This window comes from Argiope bruennichi, chromosome 6 (assembly GCF_947563725.1).
Source record: "Argiope bruennichi chromosome 6, qqArgBrue1.1, whole genome shotgun sequence".
In the NCBI taxonomy this organism is placed as follows: Eukaryota; Metazoa; Arthropoda; class Arachnida; order Araneae; family Araneidae; genus Argiope; species Argiope bruennichi.
Window position 1 is genome coordinate 4,929,403 of NC_079156.1, and position 22,736 is coordinate 4,952,138.

Below are 22,736 nucleotides of genomic sequence, written 5' to 3' on the forward strand. Positions count from 1 at the left end.
AGGCCATTATGCTAAATCTTATCCAGAACTCAATTTTCTAACCCATGCCCCTCCCCCTGTTATATTTATATATATACTAATATTCAGATACATTAAAAAAATATCAAAATTATTAAAAATATCAACATGCCTGATGTTTATCTTAAGTCATGGAAAACAATACTATGTTATAATTAGGATCAAAATTTTGAACTACAAGATTTTAATCACATCAGGATTATTATGGAACGTTGCAGTGCATTCAAACTACAACACATGGCAGCATATCTATTTGGTTCATGTTGCTCTGTTAACATAAACAAAAGCATTTATATTTACAGAAAATTATTTAATATACTTAAATGGAATCAATTTTTAAAAGCTTATCAATTTAAAAGTTTTAGTTTTCTTAACAAATGTTAAAAGTAATACATACTAAATTGATATTCTAATTGGAAGTTAAGTCTTTAAAAAATCTCCAATTAATTCAGAGAACAGCAAAGTTTATTTTAAAACCACATACAACAAATATATAAATACCAATGAACATAAATGTAGTACGAGAGTTTGTTTATGTTAGTTTACATTTTATCATCTTTCTTTTCTTCAACATCTCTAATAAGCATTGTTGCACCTTCAAATGCATAGTGGTCCGAATCAAAATCAAACCTTTGATCAATTTTTTTTAATCGAATCCTGGTATTCGCAACACATTTCATAAAGAAACATCTAACCTAGTGAAAGTTCTTGCCATTTTATAAGATAGCAAATTAATTTTAAACTTCAAAGGATACTGCAAACATCATTAACTTTTGAATGAGTAACTCTGTATTTTTTATACAAAATATTTAAGTACTGTATACTTCTAAGAACTTTTTAAAGAAAAATAAAATTAAAAAAAATGTCATAATATTAGAAAAAAGAAAAGAAAAATGGTTGCTACATTAAAAAGTGCCTTTGAAATATAATTAATTAGAATATATTCTGTTTTTAGAGATAGATAAACATTTTGCCAAATTTGAAAAATTGGAATGAAAATTTTATAGGCACAAATGTCTTGTTTTCTCATTAAACTTAAGATGAATTTCACAAGCTGAAATGTATCTCCATATTTCTTTTCAATTCAGAATATTATTAAATGAATTATTTTTCACTAAGGAAATCTTTAGTAATTTTTTCGTCATTATTTCAGAATGAAAAAGAAAATTGCATCTTTTGCAACAAATTGAAATTCAGGATTTTTGTATGTTCACACAACATAATTACTTTACAGAATGGCAGCAAATATAAAATATTTTGAAGAATATAATATAATCATATTTGAATGCAGAATAATTACTAGCATTTTGATGACAATTTCTATGGTTTAAGTAACTTTTAGGACTAAAAAACACTGTTGTAAATAAGGATAGCCTTTAGCCAAATGGAATGATTACTATAGGGATTTTATAGTAGATCATTTTTGTAACTTCCAATAGGGCTTTGTACTTTATGCCCACATGATCAGGAATAAATAGTATTTTAAGATGATCAATTCCCTTCCATACTTGACCACTATTTAATATATTCAATAAAAAAAATCTGAATTAAAAAAATTATAATAATAATAAACTTAGTTAAAATATTTTTTTTTATGAATACATGCAATTTCCTTATTTTTTAAAGAAAAAAATTTTTTCATTCTTTAAGCACTATTTATTAAAATTGTTAAATATAATGAATTAATAATTTTTAGTCAATTTTAAATGAAAATTTGTTATTTTCTCTTCTTGCATTTTCAGAAGATTTTTTTAAATTCAAATTCGAGTTTAATTCAAGATGTTTTTCTTAATTCAAATAATAAATCAAATTGATGCAGCAGTTTCAAATTAATCAAGTTATGCTCTTTTCATTATTTTGCATTACTTTTTTATGCATTATTAGCTCACAAAAATATGACTTGTTTTAACAGATCTAAGTTAGTTTTGCAAATATATACAGATATTAACTACCATTTGATGTTCATGAAAATAATAATAATAATAATTAATAAAGTAAGAAGATTTTTCAAATAAATTATATTCAGAATTAAGATTTTTTTTTCTTTCTCCCTCACTTGAATACCATAGCATAACAATAATGAATGGAAATTCAGTCTGAATTGAGTTCTGAAGTAGCTTTGTTCAAAACATCAAGATTTTTTTTTTGTCCTTTATAGTAATTTTAATATAATTTAACTCTTTTCTACAGAGGCTTTTAAATAATAAAATTTTTTGATTTAAATATAGAAATTATTTACTGTTATAAAACAAACATGTATTTAATAGATATTACTCATTTCTCTTTCTAATATACTTTTTAACTGAATTCTCAATGGATGTAATTAATGAAATGCCTTACTCTGAAATGGAATCTTTTCACTTGCTTTTGTTACACGTTTGTATTTTCTATGACTGTACACAATTTAACTTTTTCAGAATTTACTTACTAATTGATTTATTTAAATTTTAATTCCACACCCCATTATTACTCAGTAATAAGTTTGAAAAAATTATTTTAAGTTTCCTTTAAGTATATATTAATTAATGACTTAAAAGTGAAAAATAATAATAAAAAAAAAGGTATCATGTAATTCACTAACATTTTTAAAAAATGTTTATATATGTATATACTCAGGTTGAATGTTGGCTGAAAACAAAGTAAAAATAAAAAATTATTTCCAACTGCAAATTCTAAAACTAGAACTGGTTATGAACCCAAACATTTGAAATACAGACATTTCATCAAATACAATTATAAATACTTTACCGAGTAATATCTTGAAGAATAAGATGTGGAGGAACAAAAAATTTCATTCGAAGCTGCAGACGATAAGGTGGAGGACCAGGGAGCTGTCTCCTTATTTGATTGCGCAAATTCAGCCATAAATTTTCACCATGGGGCCCAACATATTGCAGACCCATGTAATCACACTCAATAATTCCAAGAACTTCACAAACCTATGAGATACATAAATAGTTTTCTAAATATATAAACTTTTAACAATATAAAATGGAAATATAGTAAATAAAAAAAAACTGAGAATCACAAAAGATTATAGTTCAAGTGTAACTTATATATGTTAAAAATATTTTCTTTATGGTTACTTTTAAGCAGAAATGATAAATGGTCTAAAATATTGGCTTGAAATACAAGTCTATCCAAAGTTGTAGGCTTAAATTATATAACTACCAGCAAATTCACTATGTTTTAAGAAAACAGTATTTTGTGTTACATTAGACTCTATATTCATAACATTTCTAAAATTTTATTTATATAAAAATTTATTGAATAATACAAAAACCAGCAAATATGTTACTTAGGCCGAACAATCTGAAGCATTTTTCTGCAAGAACACAGGCATTTGAACTTCAATACTACTATTCTTTATCATGGCAAAATGCAAGTAGAGAATTTAGAAGTTTTACTACTTTAAAAGATCCCTTCTTCACAACTAGCTAATATGATTAGAACAGTATTATGACTTCTTATTATCTTACTTTCACTTCAAAAACTTTCTGTTTAGACTTAAAAACTTCTTAACACCTTCACAGACAATTTTAAAATATGAGTAGAAGTAGCAATGTCATATCTCTATCTCCTTGCTTAAAATGATTTATTTTTTGAAATTTTTATAGAATAATATCCTAAAGGGTATGACAGCTAAAAAGCACATATTTGTAGGTACAGCTATCATCTGTATTTATGGTGCAATTAATTCACATATGTGCAAAAGGAGATTGTAATCATACTGTTTGTGAATGTGTTAACCTAAAATTTCAAATTAAGGAAAACTTAGATTTTAAATAAAAATTAAAAGGCACCAAAATAATAAAAAAAATAAACATTTAATATTAATGGATAGATTATACAATGTTTGGATAGTCAGTAGGTCAACAATTCGTTAACCTTTCATATTGATAAATACACGAAATGTTAAATGCGATGAGGTATGTGTAATTATGCCTTCTTTTTGACAAACTGATACATGCACTTGTTTTAGATGTCTCACTACAAAGTATAAACAAGTATATATTGTAGCTCCATTTCTAAATAAAAAAAAATTGTATATAAGACAAATACAATTAATATAAAAATAAAAAGGAGACAAAAGGAAAGAATGCATGTTTATTATAATTAATTATTCACCTTAATATTTAATTTTTGACAAGCTGAAATGCTGTAGATAATTTGAAAGAAATAAAATTATAATATTAAATCATAAAAAAAAAATGTCTAAAAGATTTAAAAAAAAAAAAGACAAGGGGGGGGGGAACCATACTAATTTTTATAATGATTTTTTAATATTACATATGTATCTTTAGCAAGGGACTATGAAATAATCTGTATAATTCTACACAATTTTAACACAATCGAACAAGCTTAATAATTAATTAAAATTAATAATTTTGCATATTACTGAACAATTTCATTTACATAAGTATTATTCACCAGAAAGAACTTAGCATGGGTATTATTTCTCAGTAAACAAAAGAAATATTCAATTAAAGTATATTGAATTCCTGAATTTCAAACATTCAGTTTCTCAAAAGAAAAAACTGTCATGAGCAGAAATTTAGCAATCCTTCATAAGATAGGTAATATCTCATCAAATTTTAATATAGTCAACCTATGACCTATTAAATTCAATATTTATTAATTTTTGATTTCAGCATGGAAATATTTTTTTGCAATCTTGTTCAATATTCATTGAGACATTCCAGAATTAATTTCTTAAAAATTAATGAAATAGTGCGAGTTTTTTATATTTTGGAATTTGTAATGATGTTAGAATAAATATAGTTCGATTTTAATCCTGCATTAATAGAAATATAACATGGGATTAATATTTTAATACAAAATAAAAGATATGCTACAGGAATTTATTCAATCTAATTTCATGTTTTTGTTTGAAAATATTTAGATTATCATTCAGAAAATACATGCAAATTAATATGATAGACAAATACACACATGAAATTGCAATTATTTTCCAAATCTGGAAAATAATTTTATTTTGTAGTCTAAATAATTTCAGAATGTGCTAGATGATATGATCATAGATATAGTTAATGTATTCTATAGTAAACATACTCATACACTTTAAAAAAGTGAAATAAATACATGTGCATTATTAACCAAGATTTTACATAATTTAATAAAGAATTTCATCCAAACACTTTCTGCCATATCTATAGATAACAAATAAAAACAAACAGACAGTAAATAATAATATATATATAATCTTAGAGGTAAGAAAAAATAAAGAAAAAAGATTTGCATCTTAATATATACAACTATAAGCAAATGTAAAAAAAAAAAAAAATATTTTATCTACTTTTAAGAACTGTGCACAATTTTGTAACACTTAATAAATAATAATATAAAAATGTAATCTCCAATTTAAAAAAAAATTAATATTTTTATGGATTTGTTTACTTTATTACATATCAAATTTCTGCTAAATATCCATATGTATTGCATTTTAGGAGAGCCATTCTATTAAGTAGTTCAAAGACTGGATATAATAGAATGATCTTTTTAATATAAATAAAATATACTACTAATCTAATAAATACTTTTAAAGATAAAATAGAGAACATTGTTAAAAATATATCATATTAATTTATTTACTAAATTAACAATTATTGTCTAGAATTTAATAAATTTTAAATATTATTGAAATTTGAAGGAGTTATAAATGAAGCTGCTTTGTTCTCTTCGCGAATGCAGATCACATCTGAGTAAACAAACAAAAAATTTTACTTTATCAAGACATTGTTTTCCTTTAGCTTTTGAATCAACTTCAACTTCTATTATCACAGAATCAGCTTGACGGACAAGGCACAACATTTTATATTTAAGAAAAACAACTACGGAATATCATTCTTAGTTGAACAAAGAGAATTCCAACACCTGGAACACATTTAGCAGCTGACAACCATCATTGCTCCATACAGAAGTTCAACAAAACAAATAACAATGAAGAGAAGCAACTCGCAAGAAGAGAACTAACGTGATTGAAAAACATCTTGAAACGGCACCACCAGATGGTGCAGCCAGAACCATTTTTCATTCAGAATGAAAACGAAAACTTTATGATGTTATTTTTCGGTTCGTTAAAATTTTGTGAAACATTATCGTGATTTTGTTTAGTCTATTAACAAATGTACTAATTTCTGAACAATCTGATAAATCTGAGGGATGAATTTTGACTCTGGAATTAGAGATGCTAATTTGACTTTTTTAATAAAGAATAGTTTCAGTATTGTTATTTTTAAATATTTGTTGCGAATAAATGCAATTTCATTCACACTAATTAAAAAGTTTTTATTAAGTCTAGGGATGGCGAATATTTTACAAATTATTATCTAGCTATATCTGAAAATCAGGAATATTATTGATAAAATTCTATTTGTCTAATCCCACTGAAGTTCGATAGCAAGATTCCATTGATGGATAAGGAAAGTTTCTTACTCACTGACGTACTTTCCAGAAAAAAGCCACCTAAGCAGTTATAAAGGACCTATTTATCACATATGAAAACTTTCAATTTTAACATAAGAATGAACAGAAACTCTCCGAAGCAAACGTGTGATAATGACCATGGCTCAAAGCTACGCGAGCAAAACTTCTTTCACGTTCAAAGGTCTCTGCAGAAATAGATATACGGAGATGCCTCTGAATTCATGGGCAAAACTTTAAGGATAGGTAAAATACATATAAAGAAGCATTTTTTTTTTGGAAAGATATGTGGGGACAGAAATGAAAAGTCATGGAATGCGGAATAAACAAAAATGCAGAGGAAATAGATAGAAAATTCTTTACTTACATAATATTGTAGCGATTTGGAAAGAGCGAGGATAGAACCTCGGACGTTGTGGTTCGCAGCCGAGTAATATGACCACAATACAAAAGCAATAGCTCGTGTAGCGTAGCTGTTAACTGGCTTATAAGCCAGCTTATAAGTGAATAGCTTATAAGCTGACCTCGAACGATGAACCTTCAACCTTCGTACAGCTGTTGTGGCGCCATCTACCCACAGCAAACTAAAGTCGTCAGACTCACATAAAGAAGCAACATAAAAAAAAAGACCGCAGCAACCTAAAGTCGTTAGACTCACTTGACGCAGCAACAACAACCACTCGCCCACACACGCTCGCCATAACGCTTGGCGCTAGAGATGCATAATCCACGATTTTTTGAATAACAAATAATATTGCTATTGTTATTTTTAAATATGCGTTCCAAATATATGTTATTTCAATCATATTATTAATTAAAAATTATTACTTAATATTAAATATAAAATTAATTAATTGTAATTAATACTTAATTTACTAATTTAATTAACGTGTGATTGAATTAATTCATCTGTTTCAGCTTACTTCTTAATTTTTTTTTTCTCAAAACTATTTATTTATTAGAGTGAAGCATTTTCTGGAAAAGATGAGTTAAAAATATATGTCATTTCTTTAAAATGTTTACTTTAGTCCTATATTCTACCAATAGATGGCGCCAGCAGTAAACAGAGTACATGTAATCAAAGTCAATCATGTCACGAGCAATTAAAAATGATCTGTATGGAATAGCGCATCATCAAATACGAATATCGGTCATTCCCGTAAAGTGGAGCGGTGACTTCGCATTTTCCAGTGAAGCCTCGCATTTTCCGGTAAAATCAAAGCTCCGATAAATTTCAGTGATATGCAATTCAATGATACGATACGATAATTCCAATTACCGGTCCGTTCACTTTTCGATTAAATCACAGATTTCTTTCGAGAGCTTCCATTGGACAGATCGTATCGATTCTTACTTTCCAGTAAAGTCACCGCTCCGGCAAATTTCAGTGATATCGTATCGATTGTTACTTTCTATCGTGATCCAAAACCTGTAATCGAAATATCATCAGTAAGATCTTATCAAGGATTTGAATCACACCCCTCTTTGAAAAGTATTGATCACTTGTATTTGTGACTTTTTGATATTGGTTACGTAATAACCGCTCTGAAAATATTCGTCATCTCTATTTGGCGCTACTCAAATGGGTACAGGCACATTCGACTCAACAGCTAATACATCACCACTCAACAGTCATATCGTTCGACTCACTGGAGGGAGAGTCTGTGGTGAAAGCTTATAAGCCAGTTAACAGCTACGCTACCCGAGCAATTGCTTTTGTATTGTGGTCATGTTACTCGGCTGTGGACCACAAGTTTCCAAGTTCTATCCTCGCTCATTCCAAATTGCCACAGTACTAATGTAAGTGCACAAATGTGCCACCAACAACGTCGATGTGGGCAGTTGTGAACAGTTGCAGCAGTCCTCATCTCCGATCCCATATTGCCATAAAAAAGTGTGAAGAAACTTTTTTATCTCCCTAATCTAAGTATCTACCTTATCTACCTAAGTAATCTACCTATCTAAGTATGAAAATGAATTTATATGTATTTTATCTACCCTTTAAGTGTGAAAATAAATTCAGTTACATCCTGTATATATTTCTTGAAGAAGTTTCTCAGAAAGTTTAGCGTTTCAAAAACATTTCCTATATGATATCCATTAAATGAATATGAATGTCATAATTATTACAATTAATAATATTTTTCTATGCTTGAAATGGTGGATATCCACTTAATTTAATACTTTGAGTCCATTTAACGTATAAATTTCGTTGCCCCAGAGCCCAGTGTAGTTTTACTTTCATGAAAATGAAATGGAAGCGACCTTCCCCTTACACAAATAACAGCAGGAAAATACCTGCTGCCAATTCATAATCATTGATGTTAATTTCTGAATTAGGGGAATGGGATTTAAAAAGTTAACCTGGCATCGTAAATTCAATGGTATGTTTCTTCTTTACATAATTTAAAAGCACCAAAGCGTAGAAATAATTTTTCTGATTATTTTAAAAACAAATATATGGCTTATTTTTAAGCCCCATTAAAATTAACAATGAAATTTTAATTATAACTAGATTTTAATTATAACATCAATTTCATTTTCACAGTATCGTGGATTTCTTTTTAATAGAAAAAAATGTATGTTCGAATTAAAATAATTTTTTTAAGTAATTTTTTTTTTAATAAGTTGATTTTTTCTTTAAAATATTTTTAGTTTGAAATGTAAATAAATTGCCACTTTAACACAAAGCTTCTTCAGATTTTTTTTTTTTTGTTACTAAGTGTGAGAAAACTACATAAATGAATTTTTATTAGAAATATTCATTTATGCTAAGATATTGAGATATTCTTTTAGTTTTAAAAATAATGCTTCAGAAATAAAATAAAATTTATAATATAAAAATTTAAAATGAGGCAATTTCTTATTGGTTTAAAATACCACATATTTTAAGTATAATTAGGAAATCAAAGGTCCCTTTTTCTGAATATATTTGTATGAGAATTGAGCTCTGAAAAAAAAGAGGAAAAAAAAAGGGGGGGAGGGGGGAATGAAACAGAAAAAAAACCTCGCTTAATAATGAGCTAATAATTTATTCCCAATACGAAATCTTAATCTAGACTCATAATAAAGATGAGTGTGTGTGTTATACACATAGTATAGGCCAGACCGTTTGACCTTCAGCTGCCAAATTTGGCGCATGTTTATCTTAAAAGTGGAGAACATGCCCCTGGGAATTATTTTAAAAATTTTTTTAATAATTTAAAAACTAAGCAAAGTTTTGGCATTTTTCTCACGATAACACAGAAAAATATTATCGCACAAAAATAAATTTTATATCAAGTTAAAGTTTAAAAAATATCTTTTCAACGATATCATGTTTCAACCTTCTGTTATCATTATTATTATTGAAATGGATAAATTGGATATTTAGCAGCAAAGGCTGTCATCCTCTAATGCCAGAGAGTCAGAGTCAAATGATACAAAAAAAAAAAAAAATAATAATAATAAAAAAAAAATCAGTGAACGAAAAACAATTTGAAAGCCTATGGAAAACAATTTTTTTTCATCAAAATTTTAAGAGACGAGATTTTTTCGTGATTGAAAGTGAGCTTGCTCCAAAGGTATGTTCTTTGAATTGAAGATTTCAAACAGTGCACGGGAATACACTCGATGTCATTTTCCTGGTTGCAGGAGAGACGGTGCAGGTTATTATGAAGTCCAAATTTATTCAATACAGCTGGTATGATCATTCGGGTAATTAGACGTGCTGTTATTATATCTCCTTTTCTATTTTTAAGCCGTGTAGTAAGGGATACAACGGATGGAATATCGTCTCGAACTTCTTGGTACTTGCTATTTCAATAAATATGGGGCATATTTTGAAACGAGATTTTTTGATAATGAGAGATTTAATCTTCAATAACAATTCACTTAAATTATGGGATACGACTCCATGACCATTTTTGCGAGATAATCTGCCCTTTCATTCGAGTCCAGTCCAATACGATTCTTTGTTTTAGATTTGTTCTAATTAGAATTTTTTTTGGGGGTTTAATAGGAATAATTATCGGAGATTTGATAGATAAAATTATCAAGTTTTAAAGGACAAAAAAAAAAAAAAAAAAAAAAAAAACCCTATCTATTAACAGCAGATTTTTTCCCGAGAATTACGAGCTTATTAATGGCATGACAGATTGTTAAAGCTTCGCATGAGAAAATGGAATTAATTGGATGAATTCGATAACTAAGGACCGAGTGTTTGAAAGGCCTGCGGTAGAAGCGACAAACTGAGATTCAGGTGCATTTGTGGCGATGACAAAATAATCTTGAAATTGTTTGTAAAGAATTTCTTGAAAGAGAATTTTTGGGATTGAAGGAGGTTGAGCTTCATTTTGGAAACTGAACCTGGAGAGAAATATTTTTCAAATTTCATTCCGACAAATGGGAGGACCAGGAAGAAATATAATTTGGCTAGAAGAAATTCTTCCAATTCTTGGAGCATGCTATAAAGCTTTATTTCATCTTTTTTGATCAGTTGTATGTATTGAGAAATATTATATACCACAGATTGACTACGCCGACTCGCCATGAGACACACGGATAAATCTGAATGACCAGATCACCAAGACAGCTTTGGTGGGAACTGAGGCTGAGTTCTAAAGGCCATCACCAGCCACGGTACAACCCTTTCCCCGGAAACACATACCATCATCGGTAGGAGGTAGCGGACCCTCGCATCATTTCAGTACCCACGCGGTTGACGAAAACCAACCACCATGCCGGAAGATTCTCATCCTCATATATGATGTCCCCCCCCCAGTTGGAGTTTTTATTACATATAAACGAATAAGCACCATTTGCGATTTGTTTTATAAAGAACTGGGAAGCTTATCTTTTGTTTTTAAACGAAAGAATTTCTTAATCATTAATTTTCATCAAGACAGCGTTTGGAGTTCACCGAAGAAGACTAAGAGCAATTCTTAGAGTCATTGTTTGAATGTCATTGCAGGCTTTGAAGAGAGTTTTAGAAAATTTATTAGTAACTGCACTACCATAAAAAATAAACTATAGATATTATTATTGCAGATATTGATAAGATCCTTTTTTCTGGGTCCATTTGTTTTGTATACAATAGATTTTAAGTCTCTGATTTTGCTGAGGGTTTTGATCCGGAGATTCTTTAAGTCAATCCCATTATGGTTTGTTTTGGAGAAAGTTAAACGTAAATATTTAATAGTTTGTTTCTAAGACATGGAGATCTACATAAGATGACACGAGGCATCATAATGGTACTTTCATGTTGAGAGGTCGACTACAAAACATTTTTCTGGATACATTTGGAGTTTCCAGTAGTTGCAACAATTGTAGATATTTCCCATAGTATTTTGGTGTTTTTGGGACACCCGGTAGGTTCTTAGTGGCGTTTCTAAGGCATTAAATTTTAACTAAAAAAATTAACAATGCCAGTTAAAAGCAATCTAATGGCCTTTTGATCTCAGATGCTTAATAGTTTATTTTCTTATCAACTGATTAGGCAAAAAAAGGGTAACCATCTCCCAATATAAAAAAAAAATAATCGAAATCAGTATACGTTAAAAAATTCCAATAATCAAAAAAGAATTTGCAGTTCGCACCCCCTAAAAGCAATTTTTTTTCTTGGAGAAACATTTTGAAAGATTATATTAATTGTTGATCCAGCTTATTCTAGTTTTCCTTCTATGTGTTGCAGTTTTTAACCAACACAAAAGAATAGAGTCATTATTATTTTTTTTATTACAAAAGATACAATAAGAGTTGCATAAATTCCAAATTTATTCAATAGGTCTAGAGCATCAACCATCCGGATAATCAGGCTTGTTGTTATTATATTTTCTCTTCTGTTTTTCAGCCATGGTGTCAGGCATAAGAGGGAAAAAGATCCCCTAGAATTCCTTAATATTTTCTATTTTGATAAGTTTGGTGGAAGCGTGATTTTCTGGTAATATGTGATAATAATGGTAGTTCAGTCAAAATAGGGTTCAACTCCTCGACTCCTTTTATGAGGGTATCCACCTTTTTATTTCAAGTAATATTTGAATGTCCTGCAGTCCAAACTGAACTGACTTTTGGTTGAATTTTGATCAAATTAGGAGTTTCTTGGCTGTTCCCTGAGTAACTCCTGGTGATTTGAAAAATGAACTTTTTGTTTGAACAGCAGTTTAGTTTAGTTACATTCACGTCCAGTTTTAAAGCAACGCTAGAGCTATTTTGTGAGGGACCTCGTAATTCTGAACAGCCTTCAAATGACGAGGACGACACCTGAGCTGGAACCCCCTTTTCAAACTTACACACCACACCAGCGGGAATATGTTTGGCCTCGATGTGTACCAGTCCCGCTTAGACGGCGGTCATGGTGAAATGGGGTCTTGAACACAAAACTTTGCAGTTCTGAAACCGAGACCTTACCACCAAGCCACCGGGCCCTCGTGTGATCTGCAAAGAAACTACATGCCAGCAAAATAAGTTATTTTTCTGGAATTAAGAGGTCTCAATGACTTGATAGATCCTTAAATTTTGGCTATACAGATGGGACAATGAAATAAATTCGATTATTGAGGGATTGTAATAATAAGACGTTTTAAAATGAAATTTGTAACCTCTATTAAAAATAATGCGGCAATAATGATTTTGATATCTCATAAAAATCGATTACAGCTCAACTTAACATAGAATAACCAGCAAGTTAATTCTTATGCAATATTTTTTAATTAGAAAGAGGCTTGTACAAACCATATTTCCAAAGTATCTTTGAGAGTAATTTTTCAGTATTAATGTTGCTGTTTTGATTTATTTTATAACATTAAAACAGAGTTCCAGTAATAACAAAATTTTGATAATTCCTAATGGACAACTTTGACCAAGGTTCACTATGAGTATTGAAAATGCGGTCACGCATTTTGAAAATATTTTTTGGCTGTATTGGGTTTTTGTGGAAATATTGTTGTCTTGATTTCACATCTCTATTCGCACGCATTTAAGGATTTTGATTTAGACACAATCGGGCGCATTATAATTGTAAATTCTCCTGAATCAAACAGTTTAAAAAATTACAATAATTTTAAAAGACAGCGTCCAAAGAACTAAGGCATGTGCAAATTCAATTCAAATAATAATAATAAACTACGTGTTAAAAGCGGACGGAAATATTAGAGAAAAGTGACTTAACTTCAACACTGGGAAAGGCGAAGAAAGTATTAAGTACAATTAAACAGAAAATAGACTTAATATTTCAGCAGAGAAAAGAAACTATTATAAATTGTGTTTGTATTCATTCTGAAAACTTGATTAAAATTAGAAAAATAGTCATGTAAAGATGAAATCTGTGTTACGGAAAACCCAAATTTTAATTTTTACGAAGTTGTAAAAATAATTTTTGTACAATGCTTTTAATAAACTGTGGCGGAAAAACGTAAAATTTTTCATCCTCCATTTCACTTTCTTTAGAGGGCCGTAGAAACCTTTTAATAGCACAATAAATCCTTCGAGAGGCGAAGAAATATGTGTATCAAATTTCGTTTGAAGCCGTCAAGGGGTGTGGAATTGTATAAGATCAAAGATACAAATAAACAAACTGATTTCACACTATATATATGTTACGGCCAAAGCCCGAAATCGGCCAATTCGCGATATGGCCAACGTTGCTGTAAACTTACCGGCCAATGTCCGATCTTTTCTTGATTTCGGGCTTTGGCCGGCCAATTCGCGAAATGGCTTGGGACGATCGGCCAAAGTAGGAAGAAAGGAATCAAGAGCAGATTGTTTTACACCCTGTTAAAAATGAAGTATTTAAAAATGAGTACTTCTTTGTACAGTTTTTTTTTTTTTAAGTACAATTGTTTTAGAAACGAGTTCAAATATAAGTGACACCTCTGAGTTAAAAATAAGCTTGTAATATATAAAAATATGATCTCGTGTTATTCTGTTCTCATATTAAAGCTATAATAGAAATTATTCAGTGAACATATATACTGTAACAACGTGATAGCGTGAAGATTAGATTTGTACCCTTCAAAAATGAACGAATTATATCTTGGGCAAAGGCGTTGTGTATCGTGTAGAAATACAAAGGCAAATTGAGTATTCAGTTTTCAATTACCTTTAAGGGTGATCCTTAGTCTTTTTCTGCTCCATGGACCTAATGTTAAAGATCCCAGATCACATTGTCTCCCGAAAATCGCTTTAAAAAATATGAAATTTTTTGAAAAGACAAATAGCAAAAATAAGGGCTAATTAAAACAAATATGAAGGACAAATAGTTATGTTATTAATATCATTTAAAGACATTTATTTGTTGGTGTCATCTGTCGAATTTCACCTACAACATGTCCTTATTTATATTTTATGTATGAATGTCATTATATTTATTTACCACTAGTCGCCTTTGGCGACCAGCCGGTTCACCAGAATTAATGATCGCTAAAATTTTCAGTTAATGTAACTTGTTCTCTTAGTATCTTTTTCTGCTAAATATTTTTGAGCATCATATTTTGGTAATTATATGATTCAGTCGTACTTGTATGGAGGCCTTAAACAGTTCTGTTTCATTGTACTACTTTTTCTAAGGTTCTGTCAGTATGCATAAAATTTCTTCTTTAGATTAAAGTGGAAATGTTAAACTGCAATCAATATAAAAGCTTTTTATATTTAAGCTAACCATGTCTTTTTTTAAATATGAACATTGAAATCAGAGTCGTTCGGCAGTGAAATTATATGTGCACTGCAGAATAATTTATATAATATCTTAAAGAATTATTCAACAAAAATTTCTCTGATTCATCTTAAAATTAATTTTTTACTTTCAAAAGGACGATGCAAATAAAAATATTTTATTTTATTTCAGTGAATAAATAAACTTATAAAAAATTACGAATTTTAAATTTTACACAATCCTTTGGTCCCAAGGAATCATATTCTACGAAATACTCTTGACAACGACTTTTAAATAAATGAATAAACGTCCTTATCTTCTGCGATGAATCTGACCGATTTATGAAGTTTATATGCATCAGTTTTAGAACAATCAACATTTTTATAATCATAGGCCAATCACTGTCGAGAAACTCTGCAGAGGATTAGCGTATCTTCATTGAGACAGTCGGTGAAGTAGTCTAAAATCGCCAGTTTTTATACAAGAGTGATATTGAAATTTCATAAATCAGTCAGATTGATTTAGTTGTTTGGAGTTCAACAATTTTTATTAAAAATATTGGTGTTTCAAGAATATTTTGTTAAATATGATTCAAAGGGCAGAGGACCTATGTAAAAATTTAAAATTTCTGATTCATCGGAGCATTTATTGACTAAAGTTATAGTAAATATAATTATTTAGTTCCTTTAGACCATTTTGTTAGCAAATGTATGCCCCAAATTAGCTGATGGTCGCTGATTAGAATGATTATAAATATATTAAACTATGTTTGCCTTAAATTAAATTGTTTTATTGAATTAATAATATAGGTATTGTCAAAGCTCATAGAAAAATTTTCCTCCTTTTACTTTTCAGAAAATATATTATTCCATTTTTTTTTTTCATTTTAACAGACACCTGCCGAAAATTACAATTTTGTTTATTAAATCTGCAATAATAGTTGATTTATTTTTTAATTTAAACTTCTATCAATGCGATGGCAACACGTTGATAAAAGCCATTTTTTTTAATTTGACGTGCTCGTGCAGATTAAATTTTAGCATAATTTAATCGAAGCATAATTCATAAATTAAATTTTAAACTTTAATTTGATGCAAAAATCGATTTTGTGCTGTAATATTTTCTGGTTATAGCGACAAAACCCCGAAATTACGCTTAATTTTTAAATACAATTCTAAGTAAAAATTTTAAAAAATCGCTCCATGGTGCACATTCCCGACCTCCAAGGTATATATATGCCAAATTTGATAACTGTATGTCATACGGTTTGGACTGTAGAGCGCCAACACACACACGCACGCACTCACAAACATATATTGAGCTTTATTTATAAGTACAGATTATCAAATCGGGCTTTGGCCAAGGATTCCCGGCCGCTTCGCGAAATGGCCTGCCAAAGTAGAAAATACAATATTAATTGCAAGTATTTCGGACTTTGGCCAAACCTCTTGGCCAGTTCGCGAATTGGCCAGCCAATTCGCGAACTGGCCATACTTCGGGCTTTGGCCGTAACATATATAATGATATTTTTAAATCTAAATTAAATCCTAATTAATTCCCAATTTATCTTAATTTAGACCATTTCAAAGTGTTCTCTCATTTCCTCATCCAATTCCAACATTTTTTATTTAATTAATGCTACAGAAGTATGTAAAAATGCTTAAATCATCGGTTCCAACGCTCCGAATGAAGGGATAAGAAATTGTCAAGCTAAGCGAATTCTTTTTAAAAGATACTTAGATTTCCCTATCCTAAATCGACACGTATGAAGAAATCCCTATCAGAATCTTATAGTATATGATGATGGAGGAAAATATTTCCCTCTCTTTTTCGCTCTTGTGTCGTGCTGTAGATTGACGTACCTTGTCGCTTCTTGCTTACACACACACACACACACACACACACACACACACACACACACACACACACACACACACACACACACACACACACACACACACACACACACACACACACACACACACACACACACACACACACACACACACAATAAAGCTTCCGTTTCCCTCAGTGAAATTGAGGACAGAAAATCAAACGGGCCTCTTGCTGACACACCTGCGCTGTTTTTTAAAGGACAGGCCACTTCTGGACAAGATTTTTCAATTGCGCCACAATTCGGATTTTTAACTGATGAATAATAGCTATCAGTCCTGGCAGGCAGGGATTCGGATTACTTTCATTCGCCAGTTCACCCGATTATCTGTGAGGCACCTCAAAAATGGATGTACGGAATTGGAAGCAGTTATTTTGTTTTTAATCGTTAATCGATTTGTCTTTTAAGAAAATGATTTTTTTCCATTAATCCTGTTAATTAACATAATGGTAATATGATTCAAATTTATTTTTATTATATTATTTGATACTGACTCACATGTTCAGCATGGTTTGGGGTGGAATTTTCAGGGTTCTTTACTAATGAAAAGTTAAAGGTATAAATAACTGTCTCAAAAACTTCTTTACTTCCGTGCTTATACTTAAATACAGCCGAGAAAAATTTTGAATAAGTGTCGTGCGTGAAAAAATCGAAAATATATCTCATACTAGCCGCTTTTGACGACCAGTGGGGTTCGCCAGCAGTAATGCGGCCTAAAACTTTCAATTAAATGTTTATAAATCTTGGTTCCTTTATAGTTTCTTAAGTAAAACATTTCTAAGGTTCAAAATTCGATAGCCATAAACTCATATCATTATAGAAACCTAACGATATTTTATTCATTCTACTATGCATATCTCTCTCATTTGCTATCAGTTACTGCAAGATTTAAATTTGTATTTGAAATGGAAGAGATAAAATTTCAATAAATACGAAAGTTTTTTTTCTTCGTGAAACCAAATCCATTTTTTAAAAAATACGATTGCAGAAAATCGAATCCTTTATCATTATAATCTTATGTGTAACGCAGAATATTTTTTTAGTAGCAATCTGGGCGATATTTCAAAGAATTATTCAATAAAAAGTTCTCTGGTTCATCATAAAATTCAGTTTTATCTTCAAAAAGGTTTAGATATAGTAAATAATAATTCATTTTAATCAATAAATGTACTTGACACAATTATGAAATCTAAATTTTTTATAGTCCTTTGATACTATATACCATATTCAGTAAAATTCTATTGAAAACTAGTCACTTTTGGCGACTAGCTGGTTCGCTAAAAGTAATGCTCACTAAAATTTTCAATCAAATATTTATTTAATTGAAAATCTTATCATTCTTTTTATCGTATTTCGCTCTTATTTTTCTTAATCTAAGCATTTAATTGGAATTAAAATTTTATTTAATTGAAAATTTTTGTCTCTGCTTCTTGAGCAAAATATTTCTAGCCTTCAAAATTCGATAGCCATATAACTCATCTTATTATAAAAATCAAACGATATTTTATTCATTCTACTATGCATATCTCTCTCATTTGCTATCAGTTACCGCAAGCGTAAATGTGAATTTGAAATGGAAGAGATAAAATTTCAATAAATACGAAAACTTTTTTTTTTGCTGAAATGAAACATATTTCTCTACAAATATAACCTGAAAATGGAATGCTTCGGCAATGTAATCTTCTGTGTACAGCAGAGTAATTTTTCTGATAATTTATGCAATATTTCAAAAAATTATTCAATAAAGATTTTTCTGATTGCCCATACAGTTCAGTTTTACCTTCGAAAAGATTTTAATGTTCTAAATATTATTTTATTTCATTAAACAAATGTTCTTCTGCAAAGAATGATGAAGTCTAAATTTTATTAATATCCTATCCTATCCTATAAATCATGTTTATTAAAATTATCTTGACAATCTAACGTTTCAATCTTCTGCTATCAGCCTGACCGAGCTGCAAAGGTTTTGAATAACATTATTTCAGGACAATCCGTATTTAAAATTATTCTATACAACCGGCCTTAGGAAAATTCCAAGTCCTGATGGGTATATTTTTTTCATAACGATCGATGCAGAAGTCTAAAGTCTTGCATTTTAATATAATAGAAACATTCACATTTTCGTAATTCATTCAGTGTTTTCATTGCAAGAAGTGGAATGAACTTTTTTTTTTAAAAAAAATTTAAATACTAGTGTCTCAAGAATATTTTATTAAATATGTCTCACAAAACAGAGCGTCTGTTTTAAGATTTAGAACTCTTTATTCTCTAGAACATTTATTCATTCAAACTAGCTATCACTTAATTATTTAATACATTTCGATAATATCAGTTAATAAAGTTTTAGAAATGAGCTGTTAAACCCTCATTAGAGTGGCTGTCCTGTATATATGAAACTTTATATGCCTTAAATAAAACTGAATTATTGAATGAATAAAATAATTATTTTAAAACATGACTAAGGTTTTCTCGCATAAATTTTATTTTAGAAAATATATCATATTTCATATTTCAATATCACATTTCATATTTATTTCATTTCATGTAAACACGTGCTGAACAGTGCACTTTCCAAGGCTTAGTTTAAATAAGAGTGAATTTTTGTCACCGTGATGGTAACGCGCTGATAAAAGCTAATTTTTACCATGTACTCCTAACGTGACTGCACTGGTTAAATTTTATTTTTGTATTGCGTAAAATAAATTATTGAAAAATATGATTACAATATTTTTTTTAAAAAATTAATCAAAATGGGAATTTAATTTATAGATTAAAACATTGGTACCCTTGAAAAGATTATTATTATTATTATTTTAATTTTAAAATGATTTGAAAATCAGTTTTGTGAGATAATGGTTCCGTAAGGTATTCGCGCCGAAATTTATTAAGATCCTGATTAAAATTTAAAAAAACAAAAAATGCGTCGAGGTGCATCCAGGGTACACAAGGGCCAATCTGATAGCTCTAGGTCATAGAGTGCTAGCACACACACTCAATTATTTAATATCGCCGCAATTCTCCAGAACGTAAATTCAGAAACAAACTGCACACACGTATGGTTGAATGATACATGCAAAAAATTATTTTGAAGAATTTATTAAAACTAGAGAAAAATTATGTACAGATACAAAGTTGCTAACCTTGAAAATCTTATTTTTTCGAATTTTACACTTATGTAAAAATGGTTTATGTGAAATAACTATTCTACGTAAACCATTTCCTGTTTCCCAACTAGTCCATTCCACATAAACCACAAACCCACTCTGAAGTTTTTGAGAAAAAAAGCAGTGTTAACGTTTTAATTTTTCATTAAAAATCTAATGAGTCCGACCATCTGTCGAGTATTTTATGATCTGTGTATCTGATGCGATGATTTGAAAAGCTCAAATATGCCTGTCTTCAGGGCCAATTGTTAACGGGGAAATAAACATGTGCTTAGAATAAAATGTATCGAATTTCAATTTTTAATTGGTATTTTTCATTTTCGTCGAATAGCAAGACAGTAGTTCGTTTTAATAAGATTGCGAAGTTGGGATATTTGTTTATGCACATTTATGTTTGTTATACAGTAGACTCCCGATTATCCGCGCCTGCCGCACAAAGTTTTTTTTTTTTTTTTTTTTTTTTTATTCCCAGCAAAGAGAAAATGCTTCCAAAGCAAGAAGCAAACACAAATGACTGATTTCTTCAAAAAGGTGTAGTTTTACAGTTATGCGTTTGTAATTACATAATACATTACAGTATTAAAACAGTACATATGTATTAATTTTTCTGTGTATCCTTGACGCCTCTCGTAAGACAAAGCACTTTTCTGTTTTCATTAACAAAATGCATTTTAGGTTAGTTTTGAGTGATATACTAAAATATTAAACGTTCGTTAAACATTTCCTGCTGTTTATTTTACGTTTTATTGTACATAAAACGATTTTTCAAAGTTGGAATGACTGTTTTCTCTTTTGCTATACCCGGTTTTAGCTTTTTTTTCGGATTATCCGCGATTTTTGTTATCCGGGAGTGTACTGTATATTTGTTTATGTTGCGATTCTTTCTTTATCGGCGCCTCTTATGACGCACGTTTCCTTACTCGCTCCCTGAAGTTCGTTTCCGACGAAGTGTATGCACAAAATAACAAAGATATGGCGTTTATAAAAGTATTTTCTTGTATGCAGTATTTGATGTCAAACCGTAATTATTTTCAATGTAGAAAATTTATGCAAAAATCTTTTTAGTTTTAATGAATTCTCAGAAGTTTTAATTTAAATTTTCAACAATTAATGTATTTTAACGTAAACATGATATGCTTTGTCAGAAGGTGGTAAAAAATTCCTATCGGTCATACATTGATGCGTGCCTGTGTTCGTGTGTCCACAAAATTGGAATGCAGACAAGCTCGAACTGATTAAGACGCCATTGATTCATTGAGATAATGGCAAGTTCTTAATACGTAGATATAGCATATAGGATCTATGACAACTTCCATGCCGGCATTTTAGCGAAATTCGATACAATATCTCGATAAGTTATAACGAAAAATGAATGAGACATTTTTGAAACTGGAGATCTAATCTTGAAATTTAATAAAATTTCATTCATCTTGTGAGTGCATCACTTTTGCAAACACTCAGACGTTCATAAATTTGCTAGATCTAAATGTTCTTTGCTTTTTTCTGGTTCTGAAAAGGTATCATTTGATAAATAAAAAATAAAAAACTGGCTGAGATTCTAATCTGTCAAATGCTTTGTCAAATAAGTAAAAAACAATTTAAAACTGCTTAATTTTTACTTGTTATAACTGCTACAATTTTTTTCTTATATATTTTCTATAAATAATGAAAATTTTGGAAATTTTCTGTTTTTAAATTCTATTATTCAAGAACCTGTTTCATGTTTTTAACGATGAAATTTCTAAATCCATTTTTCACTGGCTTTAGCGGCCTAGGTTTTCTATTTTGCTAGTTAAATAATTCATTTGATTACATTTCGATTCTATATTTGTAACACCAACTCTTAGCGAACTTGAAAAAGAAGCTGGTTACAAGATTCCAGATAATTTATTATAAAAAGTCATGAACTATCTTTATGTATAAAACGCGGCACAGTAATGGGTGTTATTACATATTATCGAATGGCAACAGTGAAGTGTAAACAAATCACTATACTAATACTTCAAACTGATTCACTGAAGGATTTTACCGCTGCATTTCATTCAACGCTTCGCTAATGACAGAAGTCGGAAAATATTATTAGAAATGCTCTGGATAGGGATCACTTAAAACTCTTCTCTCGGAAGAAAGAAGATGTCAAAGAACTCAATAAAATTGAATAGAGTGAGAAAGCAGGCTTAATAATCGTGAGATGGGTCATGGTTATGACTGACTTATGGAAATTCATGACCCTATCTCACAAAAATCAGGTTTGTATTATATTAAAACTCGATTCATTATTTCTGTGATGAAGCCAGCTTCATTTCTGTTTTATTTTTGATACCTCTTTTAAACGCAACGCACAATCTGTAACTATTAATTTTTAAAGGTAAGATGAGATTCTAAGTCATCCATCAAAACATTCGATCGCGTGTTTTTACCAATGTTAAAATTAAGATTTAAAATATTTTCTCCTTCGGACATCACTTACGAAGTAGGATTCTCGGTTCCGCTTTTATTTCGTAGTACGTAGATAATTTTTTATGCGCACACCTTATAATTACTTTTGATTTATTCAAGTTTTTCAATCTTATCATTGAAGAACTTA

General features: G+C 29.6%; 1 protein-coding gene across 1 annotated transcript in view; it reads right to left on the reverse strand.

Annotated features, from left to right (window-relative positions):
* LOC129972303 (E3 ubiquitin-protein ligase MYLIP-like) overlaps positions 1–5,980 on the reverse strand; it is a 28,065-nt gene extending 22,085 nt beyond the window's left edge. The window contains exons 1-2 of the mRNA XM_056086390.1: positions 5,764–5,980; positions 2,767–2,957 (exon numbers count right to left, since the gene is read on the reverse strand). Of these exons, the coding sequence (XP_055942365.1) occupies positions 2,767–2,957; positions 5,764–5,850 (278 nt within the window). The 5' untranslated portion in view covers positions 5,851–5,980. The remainder of the gene's footprint in view (positions 1–2,766; positions 2,958–5,763) is intronic.
* Positions 5,981–22,736: the final 16,756 nt, after the last annotated feature.